Source organism: Geotrypetes seraphini, chromosome 18 (assembly GCF_902459505.1).
Source record: "Geotrypetes seraphini chromosome 18, aGeoSer1.1, whole genome shotgun sequence".
Lineage (NCBI taxonomy): Eukaryota > Metazoa > Chordata > Amphibia > Gymnophiona > Dermophiidae > Geotrypetes > Geotrypetes seraphini.
Genome location: NC_047101.1, coordinates 10,418,245 through 10,432,896, shown reverse-complemented (window position 1 = coordinate 10,432,896; position 14,652 = coordinate 10,418,245). Strand labels below are relative to the sequence as shown.

General features: G+C 45.7%; 1 protein-coding gene across 7 annotated transcripts in view; it reads right to left on the bottom strand.

Moving 5' to 3' along the window:
• Positions 1 to 5,369: 5,369 nt before the first annotated feature.
• The window catches only part of TCF7 (transcription factor 7), a 145,505-nt gene continuing 136,222 nt past the window's right edge, over positions 5,370 to 14,652 (bottom strand). For 2 of the 7 annotated variants that reach the window (XM_033927314.1, XM_033927315.1), the window contains 2 exons: positions 14,043 to 14,115; positions 5,370 to 6,565 (listed from right to left, as the gene is read on the bottom strand). In XM_033927314.1, the coding sequence (XP_033783205.1) occupies positions 6,238 to 6,565; positions 14,043 to 14,115 (401 nt within the window). In that variant the 3' untranslated portion in view covers positions 5,370 to 6,237. Of the gene's footprint in view, positions 6,589 to 14,042; positions 14,116 to 14,652 lie in introns of all 7 variants that reach the window. The other 5 variants (XM_033927316.1, XM_033927319.1, XM_033927318.1 and 2 more) reach the window with 3 other exon arrangements.

The window sequence follows — 14,652 nt, the reverse complement described above, 5'->3', positions numbered from 1 at the left end:
AGAGCCTATTCAAGTGCACTGCAATTTCATGTTTGAATGTTTTTCTTCTCTGGACAACTGCTTGTCATCTACCCACTTCAGCAGAAAGATAAGACGTGAAGCTGGTTGGGGAGAAAAGGTCTTTTTTTCAAATACTTGTTGGTTGTAGTTGGTTTGGTTTTTTTTGCAGTTATAGCATGGCTCTACTTCGGTGCCTCTTCTGTTGAGTTTCCATAGGAGGTTTGTGGAAGGCTGTTTGTTGTGTGGCCTGTGAGCTCTTAGCAACTGAATGTTTGCCATATCCTCAGTAATCCGGTCTCATAGTGTGCAACAGGACTGAATATGCCAGGATCCAGAACAATGGAGTCCCAGGTCTACTCACAAATGATCTAATCTGTGTGCAAAAGGTTATTTTAATGATGTTAACAGGAAAACTATATCTTGGTTCTATTTTGAAGGGAATGGAAGTTTGGAGTTGGCAACAAGGGCAGTTGCTCTGGGCCCTTATGACTGTCTGCTTGGTGGGCTTTGGTGTCTACTTTTTATTTCTGCCCTGGGCTCCTGATATGTTTTTTTTTCCGGAGACAACAGGGGAAATGCAGGCATACTTGCTGGCAAAGTCATCTGACTGAGTCTGCGTGCTGGTACGCTCTCCTAGATTCAGTAGATTTTTTTTGGTTTTTTTTTCTACTGAGCATGTTTGGGCTACCGTGCCTCTGGAACTCCACCCCTCAGCTGTCAGTTTTTTCTTTGACTGGTGCTAGTTCAGGTTGCAGCTCTCTCCCCTCTCCTTGCCTCTTCAGTAAGGTTAAAAAAAAGAGAAAAACTAATACTAAATAGTACTAATTAGACTTCATTCATTTAAAGAATAGCTTTAGGGAAAAAAAATCCCCCAGGATACATTCCCAATTGAGGTAATACCGCTGGCATTTTTAATTTTATAATAGCCGGCAGCCTTGTTGACACTGGTTGCTAGGACTGCAAAGATTTCAACTAATGGAAAGAATGGCTTTGACAATGGCGACTCGTGCCTCTGGTACAGAGAAATCCAGGCTGTTGCACTCCTCCAACAGCCCCTCCCCCTCAGGGCCTAAGCGGGTACCGCTGGGAAGGAAGCCCTTTTATGCTGCAGCTGACTGAAAAGAAGTCAGCACTCACTGCCAGCATTCAATTTACATTTAGGTACGGTAGTATTTTACTGTCATCAGTACGCTTAAGAATCTAACCACCTCTCAGATTCCTTTATCTTTTTTCTGCAATTTTGTTCCTAGCATCCAATTCAAAAACCAGCATATGGGGAGCTGAGGAAGAAATGTGCTGGGACAAACAGTAAAATGCTGGCCTGCTCACAATACCATTTCTAAACAGAATAAAATCAATGTTTGTGTGCAAACCAGTGGCATATCTGGCTAGCCAGGGTGGAGTGCTCCCTAATCCAGGCATTAAGATGGAGTGGTCATGGAGTTTTGGTCTGCATGTGTGTGACCTCTGGAATGGCTGGTCCCCTGCCTGAGAACAGGAAATTGATGTCAGAGGGGAAGGGAGCTAGTGGAGCTGATGGCCATCTGACTGCTCCATGCACTCACTCCTCCCTCAACTCCCTGCACCCAGGGTGGACCATCTGCACCACCCCGCCTTGCCCTGGGTATGCTAGAGGTAACTTGGCAATATTTTGGTGCACTGCTCTAATGCAGTGTTACTATAATGATCCCTAAATTTGTACTTGAGGCAATAGACTGAAATGCTTTGTTTACTGTAGGTCATTAATATCCTTCTTTAAGTTGGGAAGTAATTCTTAATCTATCCATAGTATTAGTCTAGTAGCTGAGAAGTAAGACGCCTTCATTGTTCATGAGCTCTTGCTTTTAAGCCAGGAATATATAATATGCCAATAAAATAAACCACAAAGAATAAGTGATCAAATGAAAGCAGTTAAACATTTCACAAAGAATTTAGAAAAGGAGTAAAGTTTAATTGAGAACTAACATCATTACAATTCAGATTGTAGAGCAATGTTCTTCTTATACAAAATATAAAATCATGAGCTGTCCTAACACAAAGAAAATAGAACTTCTTACAATATTTCTAATTGCCTTTAATTAAAAAAGGAAGGTGTTTCTCTTGTGGCTTCTGCTACCAGTCTAGAATTTTTTATATTTGTTTTATTAACCAGTGAAACAATATTTTTGTTGGCTCTCTAACATTTTCTCAAAATTACTTTTCTGAATGTTGCTATGCAGTAGAGAGATTTTAAAATGTCAATGTGCAGTAGGACAATTAAAAAAAAAAGAGTTTGCAGCTGTGGGAACAAGATTACTAGGGTTAGAAGTGGTAAGAGATCTTCAAGTTCCAGCCCTCAACAGGACTAGTGCAAATTAACAAAATGCTGCATATTTATTGAGGCATCTAAAACAGCCTAAAGCAGAGAGAAACTAAATAGAAACTAAAGTTTTGCAGAGCTTGAACTAGGGATCGGGCTGGGGGAAGCTTCTGCACAGCATGTGGCTGCCTCATTGCCTAAAAAAAGTTATGCAAAATGTTTATTTTGAGATAACCACAAAAAGAAAATACAAAAATACTGTTGTGCGTGTACACTATTAAAGGGTTTGTTTTTCCCAGTTATTTAAAAAAAAGATTTCTTGTTCTGCTACAGTGTAATAATAATACTTCAAATTAGTATATAGGGGTAAGTAGTAAACTAGAACCACTGATCTCGCATGTAATCTCTTCAGCATTGTAGAACAGTTTTTCAAAGTAGGGCAGGGAAAATGGGCTCACAACAGGCAGGATCTAGAAAATCTACATACTAATATATAAAATTGATATTTTATTTCTTGCCTGAGATAGCTCTCATGAGATGCAGCATTTTATTTTCAGGAGGGGGGCCCCCAAGAGACCAGCAGGGCCAACTCGAATGTCCCGGAGAAAACTTTATGGCGCTTTTGTGGGTATGAGCTAGAGCAGTGTCTCGCAAGCATCTGGAAATGTGCAGATGATGTCAACGCTGACATCCACGCATGCGAGAAGGCTCTCCATCTGGGGCCCTGAGCTGCCAGCGTGAGTGTGGGGTGGGGGTGGGGGTGGGGGTGCTGCAATAGGAGAGGCACAGAGCAGAGAAGCCATCGAGGAGGACAGGTGCCAGTGCTGGCTGCCTACAGAATGTGCCTCTGGCACAAGAGGCACGTTCTGTAAGCAGTCAGCTGGCACCAGCACCTCTCCTCACCGGCATCCTGCCATGGCACACAGTTTGCAATCCACTGAGCTAGAGGATGCTGAATCCACCATTTGTAGGGCCAGTTCTGCTCAATGGTACCTTCACGATACTGCCTGACTGGAACAATAAAGCTGAGTTTTGGTCTTGCTCCAATAACTTGGTTCAGTGGTTCTTAAACCTCTGCTGTGGGGTACCCTTAGCCAGTTTGGTTTTCAAGATGCATGAGACAGATTAGCATATAATAGGTGATAGGCATGCACATTTGCCTCATCTTAAAAATCTGAGTGGCTGGTGGTCCTTCAAGACAGGTGGAAGAGCCACTGACTGGTTCATTGTGAATAGAATGGCAAAGAACAAACAGGACTTTCTACTAAAACACATTAAGTTTGGGGTGTAAAGTGCTGTATTGCAGAACTTTAATATATAGCAAACCCCAAACTAGTATATTCTCACTTTTTATTGCAGGTCATGAGTTAAACATTCAGATTAATGTGTGGTACCTGCTCCCAGTTAATGTGGAAGTACTTATGATGTGGTAACTGGGTGATAACAAAGGAAGCACTATGTGTAACATGCTAGCTGGCTAATGCTTCCATGCCATGGCCCTTGACAACTCCCACATTACTGAATTTTTCCAGATGTTTAACACAGGCAAACTACCCCCCAAAAAACCCTTAATGTAATTGGGTTGTCTGTTTTCATGCATGAAGTGCTTAGCTCCCTTTCGTAACAAGGCACCTAAGCTTTTTATGGACATGTCAATAATTATTAATTAACAATTGCTAATCAGAATAGCTAACCCCTAATCAATTTCTTTTGCTTGGTAAACTGCCTGTTAGACTGCAAGAGACCACGCCATGCTTATAAAGAGCTCTCTGAATTACAGCTGTAGACATAAGAGGTGGGTTTACTGAATATGGGGGCAATTCTATAAATTAGCACCATAATTCTATAATGGTGCTTAGGCGTGCCAAAGCTAATATAGAATTCAGGCATAAGGCAGCATTGGCACCAAAATATTAGCGTAGCACTGGCGTGCCTAAGTGCTACATGTGCATCTTATTCTATAAGGTGCATGTGATTCGAGAAGCGATCATGACAACCCTCCCCTTACTGTACCCATGTAAACCCCTCCCCCATGAAGTTGCACACTAAGGGCCGGATTCTGTAAACGGTGCTTGAATTGGCAGGCGCTGGCCATGTGTCGGTCACGTTAAGGTGCCATTTTCAGAATTGCGCCTAATGGCGCCTATCAAAAAATGTATGTGACGATAATGTAAGCCAGGGATTTACTGGCCTACGTTGCAGGTGCCTTAAGTTCTTTAAGGTGGCACATCAAAAGCATGTCGGACATTGGCGCGCTGCCATCTGCGCGCAGGATGAATGCGCACTGCTGGTTCCACTGCTTTTACGTCTTACCGTTAGCGTTCTGAGGGGGAGGGTGTGGAGGATGAAAGTGGTGGAACCGGTGGCGCGCAGATGTTGGCGCACCAATGTCCGTGCTTTTGTTGGTGTACCGTTCTCTACAGAATTGCACCTAGTGGTGCCTCTTGTCTCCACCCTCGAACATACCCACCTAGGCGTTAACGCGCTGCTAGGCACCATGCGATAGCTGCCTACCTTTTAGAGATCTCTCTGCCAAATTAAACTGACTCACAAATATCGTGATAATTCTTCCAATCAATAATCTACACAAACAAATACTTTGTTGAATGGGAATTCAGATTCCACCTTTTCAAACAGAATTAGTGGTAGTAGTGGTACTCTTCATTATTCCATTCGCTGGTAAATTTTTATACTTTTATAGCTTATTTATAAACTTGTTTACCCTTATCCTTTGTTCCCCCGACCTTGAGAAAGATATACGAAACGCATCTGGAAGGGGAACCGATAAGGATCTAAAGATAAGTTATTCAATTTTATAAAAAGATTTAATAAATAAGTTTATATAAAAGCTATAAAAATTTAACAGTGAATGGCTTTTCTCAAAAATGTAAGTCTCCCTCCAACTTAGGAATCAAGGAAACTCCTATATCTTGACATCCCAAGTCCTCTAAATTTTCTTCACACTTCTACCTCTAACCCTCTGTTGTAGTTACTTCCTATTTCTCCTACTGTAAACCGTGCCGCGCTCTACGAACGTGGAGATGATGCGGTATACAAACCTAAGGATTAGATTAGATTAGAATTACCTTTTAGAGAATCAGGTAGGCACCTGAATAAATGTTTATTTTAATTTATGAATTTGTTAAAGCTCATAATTGAATCTGTTAAGGTGGTTTGGGTAATTAAGGTAGGCGCTTACAGAATCTAGCCCTAAAGGTCTTAAGTGCATATTTTATAGAATAGCGCCTCCTAGTGCTTTCATGCATAATTGCTAATTATTGACACCAGTTGTGTGCACAAGTGCTATACAATATATGCCCATTATTGGCATCTAATTTGAGGTGTACCTTATAGAATTACCCTTATGGGTCCTGCTATTAGGCAAAAGTCTGATAAAAAGTTCATTTTCCCTGCCTCCATATTCCTCAAGCATGTTAGAAGAGTTCCTTTCTTTTAACACTGTCAAATGAGAACCGAGTTTCAACAAGGCACGGTCCAACTTTTCTAATGCAATTGTAACAGACAAAACAAATGACAGGAAAATTGTGTTCAAATTCTAAACCACTTCTGCTGAAAGGAAGAGAAGCCAGCATTTAAACAATTGTTACTGCAATCCGCTGCTTTTCCCTGTAAATTCAGTTCCTTTGACCATGCACAAGCCCCAGTGGGAGGAAGTCAATATTAGCATTTTTAATTTGGAGGCTCAATATATTATGTATCTAATAAGCTAGGGGAGGGTTTTGTGTCTGTTCAGGCCAGAAGCCTGAAATCCCAAATCATTGGAGTAGGTGGAGGTGCATTCTGTTTTCCATGATAGTTTGTGGTGAACATCTTGACTAGCTTCTGAATAGCTGTAACCGATATTCCAAACACTCATAAAAACAGAGTCAAATGCATTTGTCAAAATTGCAGACAGTGGTGTGGTGGTGAATTTAACATTACGTCCCCCTCAGCGTAGCACTACCTGCCAACAAAGATGTGCCAGCTGCTCCCGAGGACTGAGAGGTGGGTGAGTAGCTGGTGAAAAGTTCGGATGAGTCTGTGGTGGTTTTGATGTGAATGGACACAAAAAATGGATGAGTCTCTCCTGGACCAGGGATATCATGGGGACCAGCAAACTGACTGTGTGTAAAAGCAGAAGGTGGTGGTATACAGTGGCGTGTATCCAAAGGAGATGAAGGGGAGTCTATAGCACTTCCATCGGAAGAAACTGGACTGCTACAGCGTCCTTCTCCTTGTAAGTACCGAATGCACTTCTTTTTCCGCCTAAGAACAGTGAAGAGAGTTATCTGTAAACAAAGGGTGAGTTTATCATTCCATATATTAAAGTTCAAATACATTTCAATACAATAAAAAAAACCCTACGACCACAGGTGAAGCTTAATATCAGACATCTAAGATACTGTAATTGCCACTAGATGGCAGCATGACAACACAATAGATAAAGTAATCCCTCTTGTAGCGATATATCGGGGGTCTCAAAGTCCCTCCTTGAAGTCCACAATCCAGTTGGGTTTTCAGGATTTCCTCAATGAATATGCATGAGATCTATGTGCATGCACTGCTTTCAATGCATATTCATTGGGGAAATCCTGAAAACCCGACTGGATTGTGGACTTCAAGGAGGGACTTTGAGATCTCTGCTCTATATCTACTGTGTTCCCTGAAAATAAGACAAGTCATATTAATTTTGGACCCAAAAAAAAAGCACTAGGGCTTATTTTTTTGGGGTAGGTCTTATTTTTTCATGTATATGATCATCTCTCCCTCTCTACCCCAATTCTTCCTCTCTCCTTGCTCTCCCCCAAGTGTGCAGCATCTTTCCTCCCCTCTCACCCATCCCCTTGTGCCTTCCCGCTGCAGCATCTTTCTCTCCCTTCCCCCTCCTGTACAGCAGAATCGTTGCAGCAGCTTTCTATCCCTCGTGCAGCAGAACCCTTGCACTTCTATCCCTCCCTTCCCTACAGCATCTTTCTCTCCCCTGTGCAGCAGAACCCTTGAGCAGCCCTCCACCGCACAGCCAAACCCCTGCTACCCTCCCATCCAAACCCCGCCAACCATGAGACCTACATACCTCCCTCTAAAGAGCAGCGTCGGCAGCAAACAAGCTGCTTTGCGGCCTTCTCCCACCGGAGCCTTCCATGCTCTGTGTTACTGATAAGGTTGTAAATTTAAGTCATCACCAACATCTTTTCTCACATCAAGCAGCATTATGGGGTAAAGACCTGGAACAACTGCTCGTGCCTACTACTTATAGGGAATTCAGGAAACGCCTAAAAACACATCTGTTCCTGAAGTACTTAGGTAACTGACCTATACAATCTTAGTCCTCAACAAATGATCTTTAGAACTGTTATTCTCTAACTCTGAACTTTGTTTATTCCACTCGATCTGTAATACTTTTTAATCATTGTAAACTGCATAGAACTTCACGGTCCTGCGTTATATAACCTGTTATTATTATTATTAATGCGGCAGAGGGAATGCCCTGGCAGGCGAAGGCCGTGAAGCAGCCTGTTTAGAGTGCTGCTGATGCTGCTTTTTGTAGGTCTTGCGGTTGGAGGGTCGTCAACGTTCGGATGGGAAGGAGAGATGGAACGATGGGAGGGTTAGCGGGGGTTTGGCTGCACGGGGTGGTGGGGGAAGCACGGCTGCCGGCGAATCCAGGGACATTTGGGTTAGGCTTCTGGGACTAGGGCTTACTTTTAGGGTATGTCTTATTTTTGGGGAAACATGGTATAGACACACATTTTATAGTGAACGAAATGTTTTCATGCTATTTTACTAATGATCCAGGCTGGCTACTGCTATGCAAAATGAGACATTTTACGGATTCTCTTTTTATGGATGAAAACCTTGACGGAACTGGAAAGAAAAGCAAATTCCAAATGCCAATGAACAATAAGGCATTTTCCAGCACCATCTTAGTTCTAGAGAAAGAAGGCATGTTGACTAGTGATGATAATCAAATGAAAACCACTTGGGCATGTTATCTGGTGTATGAGTTCCCCCCTTCCCATTGTGATTCAGTCTCTAATTAGCATAATAAAAGAAAGGATATGGGAAACAAACTAGAACATGATAACTGGAAGTGCCAGCACAAAAAAGCATCATTCGAGTTGGTTATTCATTGGGTCGTTTCTTTGGAGATCAGCTGAATCAATGCTAGTATAATTTACCAACGTTGGCCATGGCAGAGTCACTAAGATAAGTGTTGCTGATCAATGGTTTTTGGAAACAAGTACAATGTGAGCTGTTAGTTTTTGTCAGTCACAGTTAAGTCTGTGAGTTGTGGCCAGTTGCTTTGATTTTAGTTTTTGATACAACAATAAAATAATTTATCAAAATATCAAAAAGATTTAACCTTAACTGAGAGAAAAATAAAGTGTAGATTAAAGGGTGGGAAGGAGGTTTGAAGTAAATGATTATATTGCATTTATCAAGGATGAGGACTTGTAATAACATTATAAGAGGTCCCATGTACTGAGACTACAGCATCTATGATACGTCAACCTCCTAGGGCTCCTTTTACGAATCCGCATTTAGCGGTTTAATGCGCATAATAGCTTGTGCTAAACTGCCGGCCGCGCTAGCTGCTACCGCCTCCTCTTGAGCAGGCGGTAGTTTTTCGGCTAGCGCGTGATAAAAAGTCACGTGCGATAAAGCCGTTAACGCGGCTTCATAAAAGGAGTCTCTAGTTTATTTCCCATGTGGGAGAGTTTGGTAATAAAGTGGGGCACCGTGACAATGGTGTTAATCTAAATAGGAGTACAAATGATACATTTAGTGATAAATAAAATTTCGACACGAATGTGCAAGGAATTTTTATAGAAATATTGTATAGGGCAGCTCACGCCGGTGTCGGCTTTTCGCCTGACTTTACTTCCTGGACCCGTGCCTAGGCAGCGATGTCGGATGAGCCGATGCTGGCACGAGCAGCAGGTTCGGGGTTGCTGCTCGTACCAGGAACGTTAAAGTGGGGGGAAGGGGCGTGCACGCGCAGCAGGAGTGGACAGGGAAGGAGAAGAGAGAGCGGAGGAACGACGTGTCTCACCTTCGCTACGCCGCTGCATGCTGCCATTAGCTTGACAAGAAAAGAGAACTGAAACATACGCACACTCAGGCAGGAGGTAGGGAAAGTTTTAAGACTTCCGTTACGTAGGGGTTTGAGCAGTTCTAGATTTTACTCTGAGCTTTGTTAATCTTGCTCTTGAAGAGCCGATACTGTTAGCTATGCTCCTGACCAATGGCGTAGGGAGGGGGAGAGGACAGACCACTTTGGGCACCGTTTTGGTAGGAGCTCCAGCACTAGAGAATGACACGGTGAAAAAATTGGTCCCCGTCACCGCCCCGTCCCCGTCTCACCATCCTCTGCACCGCCCCGTCACCGTCATTCCCTTCACCGCCCCGTCACCGCCACTGCCACCCCAATCACCGCCCCGTCACCGCTGCATACATAAAAGCCTCAAACGGGTACGATTTTATATACTTTTCTAATATCTCCCCTATGTATCTGCCATTGCCCCCCCCTGTGTCCATATACCATCCCCATGGCATGTCCCCTTTTTGTCTCTGTCCCTATGCCCCATGCACATAATTTCCCCTCTTTCTGTTACCTTCCTGTGTCCAGATTTCCCCTATCTTCCTCTTCCATACCAGTGTGTCTCTTCTTTTCAACCCCATCTAGCTTTTTTCCCTCTTTCTTCCCCCCACCCTGCTTCTAGCATCTGGCTCACCTGCCTGTCCTTCCCTTTCTTTCCTGCTGTGGGTTTTTCTTTCCGTTTTCATCACCTTGGCCCAGAATCCTTTTCCCTTTCACTCCCTCCTTACAGTCTGAGCCGGGAACACGGGTGATCGCACGGTCCTCGCAGCCCCCACCCGCCTGCCCAATCGATCCTAGTGTTTAGCCAGTTCTCTCCCTTCTCCTCACCTTAATTTGCAGGCTTTCTTTTTCAGCGACCTGCACGCTTTCCCAAAGAGCCGCACACGCGCGGCTGCTCAGTGTTCAATCTTCTGCTCTGCTGCAACTTCCTGTTTCCGGTTGCGTCAGAGCAGAAGATCGAAACTGAGCAGCAGCGGCTCTTTGATAGCGTGCGGGTCGCCGAAAAAGAAAATCTACAAACTAAGGTGAGGAGAAGGGAGAGAGCTGGCTAAACACTAGAATCGATTGGGCAGGCGGGTGTGAGCTGCGGGGACCGCGCGATCCTTCATGCCTCACTGCGGGGACAAGACCCATTCACCGCCCCGCGGGCGGTGAATGGCCTTGTCCCCGTCCCCGCAGCGACTGCTAGTTTTCTTCCCCGTTTTCGGCGGTGACCCGCGGGTAAACCGCCACCGTGTCATTCTCTATCCAGCACCTCTCCTCTCCGCCCACCCACCTCTTCAAAATGCTTGGCGGCAGCGAGCAGCATCTCTCAGCTGCTGCCCACACCAGCCTCGGCTCTCTTGACGTTGCATCCTGCTCATGGGACCAGAAAGTGATGGCTGAAGGAAAGCTGAGGCCGGCTTGAGCAGCAAACGTTTTGACTCCTGGGCCACAATTGTTCTTAAATTTGATGGAGGGGTCAGACCAAGAGCATCTTTCTATCCCTCCATAAAGCAGAACCCTTGCCCAGCTTCCATCCTTTCCTCCCTCCCATCCCTTGTGCAGCAGAACCCTTGAGCACCCACCGCGCAGCCGAACCCCCGCTGACCCTCCATCCTTCCCATCTGAACCCCTCCAGAGCAGCATTGGGCCGGCGGCAGCACTCTAAAAAGGCTGCTTCACGGCCTCTCGTCGGGGTCTTCCGTGTGCCACGTTATTGATGACATCATCAGTGATGCAGTAGAGGGAATTCCCCGAGAGAAGGCCGTGAAGCAGCCTTTTTAGAGTGCTGCAGGCCTGACGCTGCTCTGGAGGGAGGTATGTAGGGCTCACAGTCGGCAGGCTGGATTAAGAAACTAAATGGGCCGAATATGGCCAGCAGGCCGTAGTTTGCCCATGTCTCAGCTAGGAGAGGAGGTACACAGGAGGGGGATTTGGGTGCATGAAGGGTGCATGTGATGGAAGAGCGGAGGGTGCAGGGCTTGGCAAGGCCAGGCATCACTCCTGTGTGCCTCCTTCCCTCGGTGACAGACTCAACATTTTTCCTACTGTTATCCAAAAGCATGTTTCCTCTCAACCTGCCAGGAAGGAGTGGTGCCTAATTGGGCAAAGTCTCATCCTGAGAAATGCAAATCACTGGTGGGAAGGGGGTTTGCACACTTCAAGAATGACCAAAGGCTGAGTGCACTCAGAAACTGCAAGCTCATTTCCTAAGGGAAACTCCCCATGGAGTTTCTTTCTGAAGAGGTGGCCACGAGGGCAATGCAGGTACTTTTTGTACTCGCGAGCTTTGATGCAGCCTTGATTTAGATCAGGGGTAGGCAATTCCGGTCCTCGAGAGCCGGAGCCAGGTCAGGTTTTCAGGATCGCCACAATAAATATGCATGAGATAGATTTGCATCTCAAGGAGGGCAGTGCATGCAAATCCATCTCATACATATTCATTGTGGATATCCTGAAAACCTGACCTGGCTCTGGCTCTCAAGGACTGGAATTACCTACCCCTGACTTAGGTGAAATGGATGGATTGAGACTGCAAAATGACCCCCAGCTTTATTCTAGTTATTTGGTTTTAGCTCACACTTTTGCAGCAATACTTTGAGGTGAATTGCATTCAGGCATAATATCTATTCATTTATGTAGTTTTATTCTGCCTATAATTCCAGGCAGATAAACTAAGGGCCCCTTTGCAAAGCCACAGTAGCAATTCTCCCTGTGGGAAATGCACCAAAGCCCATAGAAATTGAATGAGCTTTAGCACATTTGCCAGGGGGAATCGCTACTGTAGCTTTGTAAAAGGAGCCCTAAGGGTCTTTCTTGTCCCCAGAGGGCTTACAATCAGTGTTTCTTCGTTTTGAGGGATTATGTGTAGGACCTCTAGACTCACCCCCAGCCCCCCCCCTCCACTGCCTGCACTCTTGGGGCAGGAGGGCAGCAAAAGGAGGACATGTCCGTGGAAATCCGGATGTCCTGTAACCCTAATTATGTGTGACTAATTATAAGCTGAATTCCAATTTTGTGTGCTATGTGCTAAATGTATCTTGGAAAGTATAAGGCAAAGTATATTGATTTATTTTAGGATGTCATTTGTTTTAAATATTTACCCCATCTGTATGAGATTTACTTGCAAGGTGCCTGTCGAAAGTTATCACAGAACTTGAGCATCCTGACAAGCAAACAACTGTTTTCTCTCATCAATAAGTAAATTCTTCAAAATGTTCACCGGGTCACCTGCACGCCCCCTTCCCCCATACCTTTTTAATTTTCCAGGCATGAGGAACATCGCAAACTGGCTGCCCACATCGTGCCAGCTATCCACGGGGCTTGGATGTGACATTAGAGAGGTGACGCCAATGTGGGAAGCGAGTTCACGCAGGCAAAATGAAAGAGGTACGAGCAAAGGGGCACACGTGCACAGCAGGGAGGAGCTGGGAAGGAGAGGGGGTGGCGAGGAGGATGGGTGATTGCGCCCCTTACAAAGATGGTGCCCCACTGGTAATAGGAAGGGTGACATTGAATTAAAAAACAAACAAACCCCCAAAACAACAGCCGACATGTTGACCCAACTTTCTACATGGCCCCTCTCCTTGGTCTAGCAGCCTTCCTCCGTCTCCCCAACCTGATTTAATCAGATCCTAACACCTTCTCCCATCCCTCCCTATATAGCAATTTGTTGCAAACTGTGTCGCCAGACGTCATCAAGGAGGAGAGGCACTGGCACCGGTCGACTGCCTCTTGTGAGGAGAGAAACGTTCTGTAGGCAGTCAGCCGGTGCTGGCACTTCCTCTAGGCACCTCTCCTCTTGCAGGTCCACCCCTCCCCCGGCAGCTCAGGGCCTTGTCGGGAGGGCTTTTGTGCATGCGTGGATATCACGCATGCATGCGGCGTCACTGCTTCAATGTCTGTGCACTTACAGATGCCCTCCAGGTACGGCACAGGGTTTAGTGAGCTGCAGCTTCCAGAAGTTTGCGAGACACTGCTATACAGCATAAAAATATATTGTGGTCTCTGAAAACCCCCCCATTCCCAGAACTGTAAAAGAAAACTCCCTGGAGTTTAGTTGCATCCCTAATCCTCCACCCATTTTTCAAGACCCCTCCCCCCCCCAAGACCCTTATACCTGAAGGCTCACTCACTCCTGCCGCTGGCACCACCATTTTCAAAATGGCGGTGCCCTGCCCTCTGTGGTGCATCCTGGAATGCACTGGGCTCTGTGCTGGGGTGGGATGGGGATAGAGAGATCCAGCATCTGCTTTACCCTTCTGGAAGATTTTTCTCCCCTCTTAGTCCCTCCTTTCTTGCACAAACTGAAACCCTGTTAATATTGATCAGGTTCTTGGAAAAAGTGCGATAGGCTGACTGTCTCAACAAGCTCAGACAGAGCTGGTGTCAGACATGCAGTTGTCCAGGGCAGAAACTAGGGAGTTGGTCCAAAGCCCACCTGAAGGCTATTCATCCTTCATCCCCCTAATGCCAGCCCTGGACTCAGAAATACTGGTTGAAGCAGACAAACTATTTGCACACTAGGAAAACCAAAGCTCTTCGCTCAGTAGCAGCCCGGCTTGGATCCCTACTAATTGCAAGCCTGGGTCTTTTCAGTTAGAAGGAGCATGCATGCAAAACAGAGGCAAGCCGTGGAAGCAGACGGGAGATACACACCTGCACGGGCCGCACCAGTCCGTTTGTTGGTTGAGGCCAAAGCGAGCTCGGCATTTCTTAGGCGAGCCAGGATCTGAGCGCAGAGACATGCAGAACAGAGAATGGGCAGGACAGGGGCAGAAAAACAGGAGCAGGAGGAAGAAGAGAAGAGGCAACAGAATTTTAGCCAATTGTAAGTTAAACCCATTCACACGTCCAAACATACCCATACACATCAATGTGCCAGCTGGCTGAAAGAAAACATTTGTTAAACATAGAAGACAGGCCAAAACTGAACAATGAGAGCAAGCGATAAGCCACCCTTTGTAACGATACTTCTTACTGGGCCACCAGAATCCTACACAAACAGCGCTGAAGAATAGCAGGCCTAGGGTTGCCAGATTTCCTCTATAGAAAAAGAGGACACCTAGTCCCGCTCCATTGTGCCCCAGCCCCGCCCTGTTCTGCCTCTAGCTCTGCCCCCCAACAAACCTCCCTGAGGTGGATGTCAACGTGATGATGTCACATACATATGTGTGATACCATCACGTCATTATCTGTGTATGTGAAGATGCCCTCCAGACACGGCCCTGAGATCAGGGACTTCCAAAACCTGGACAAACTGACGGGT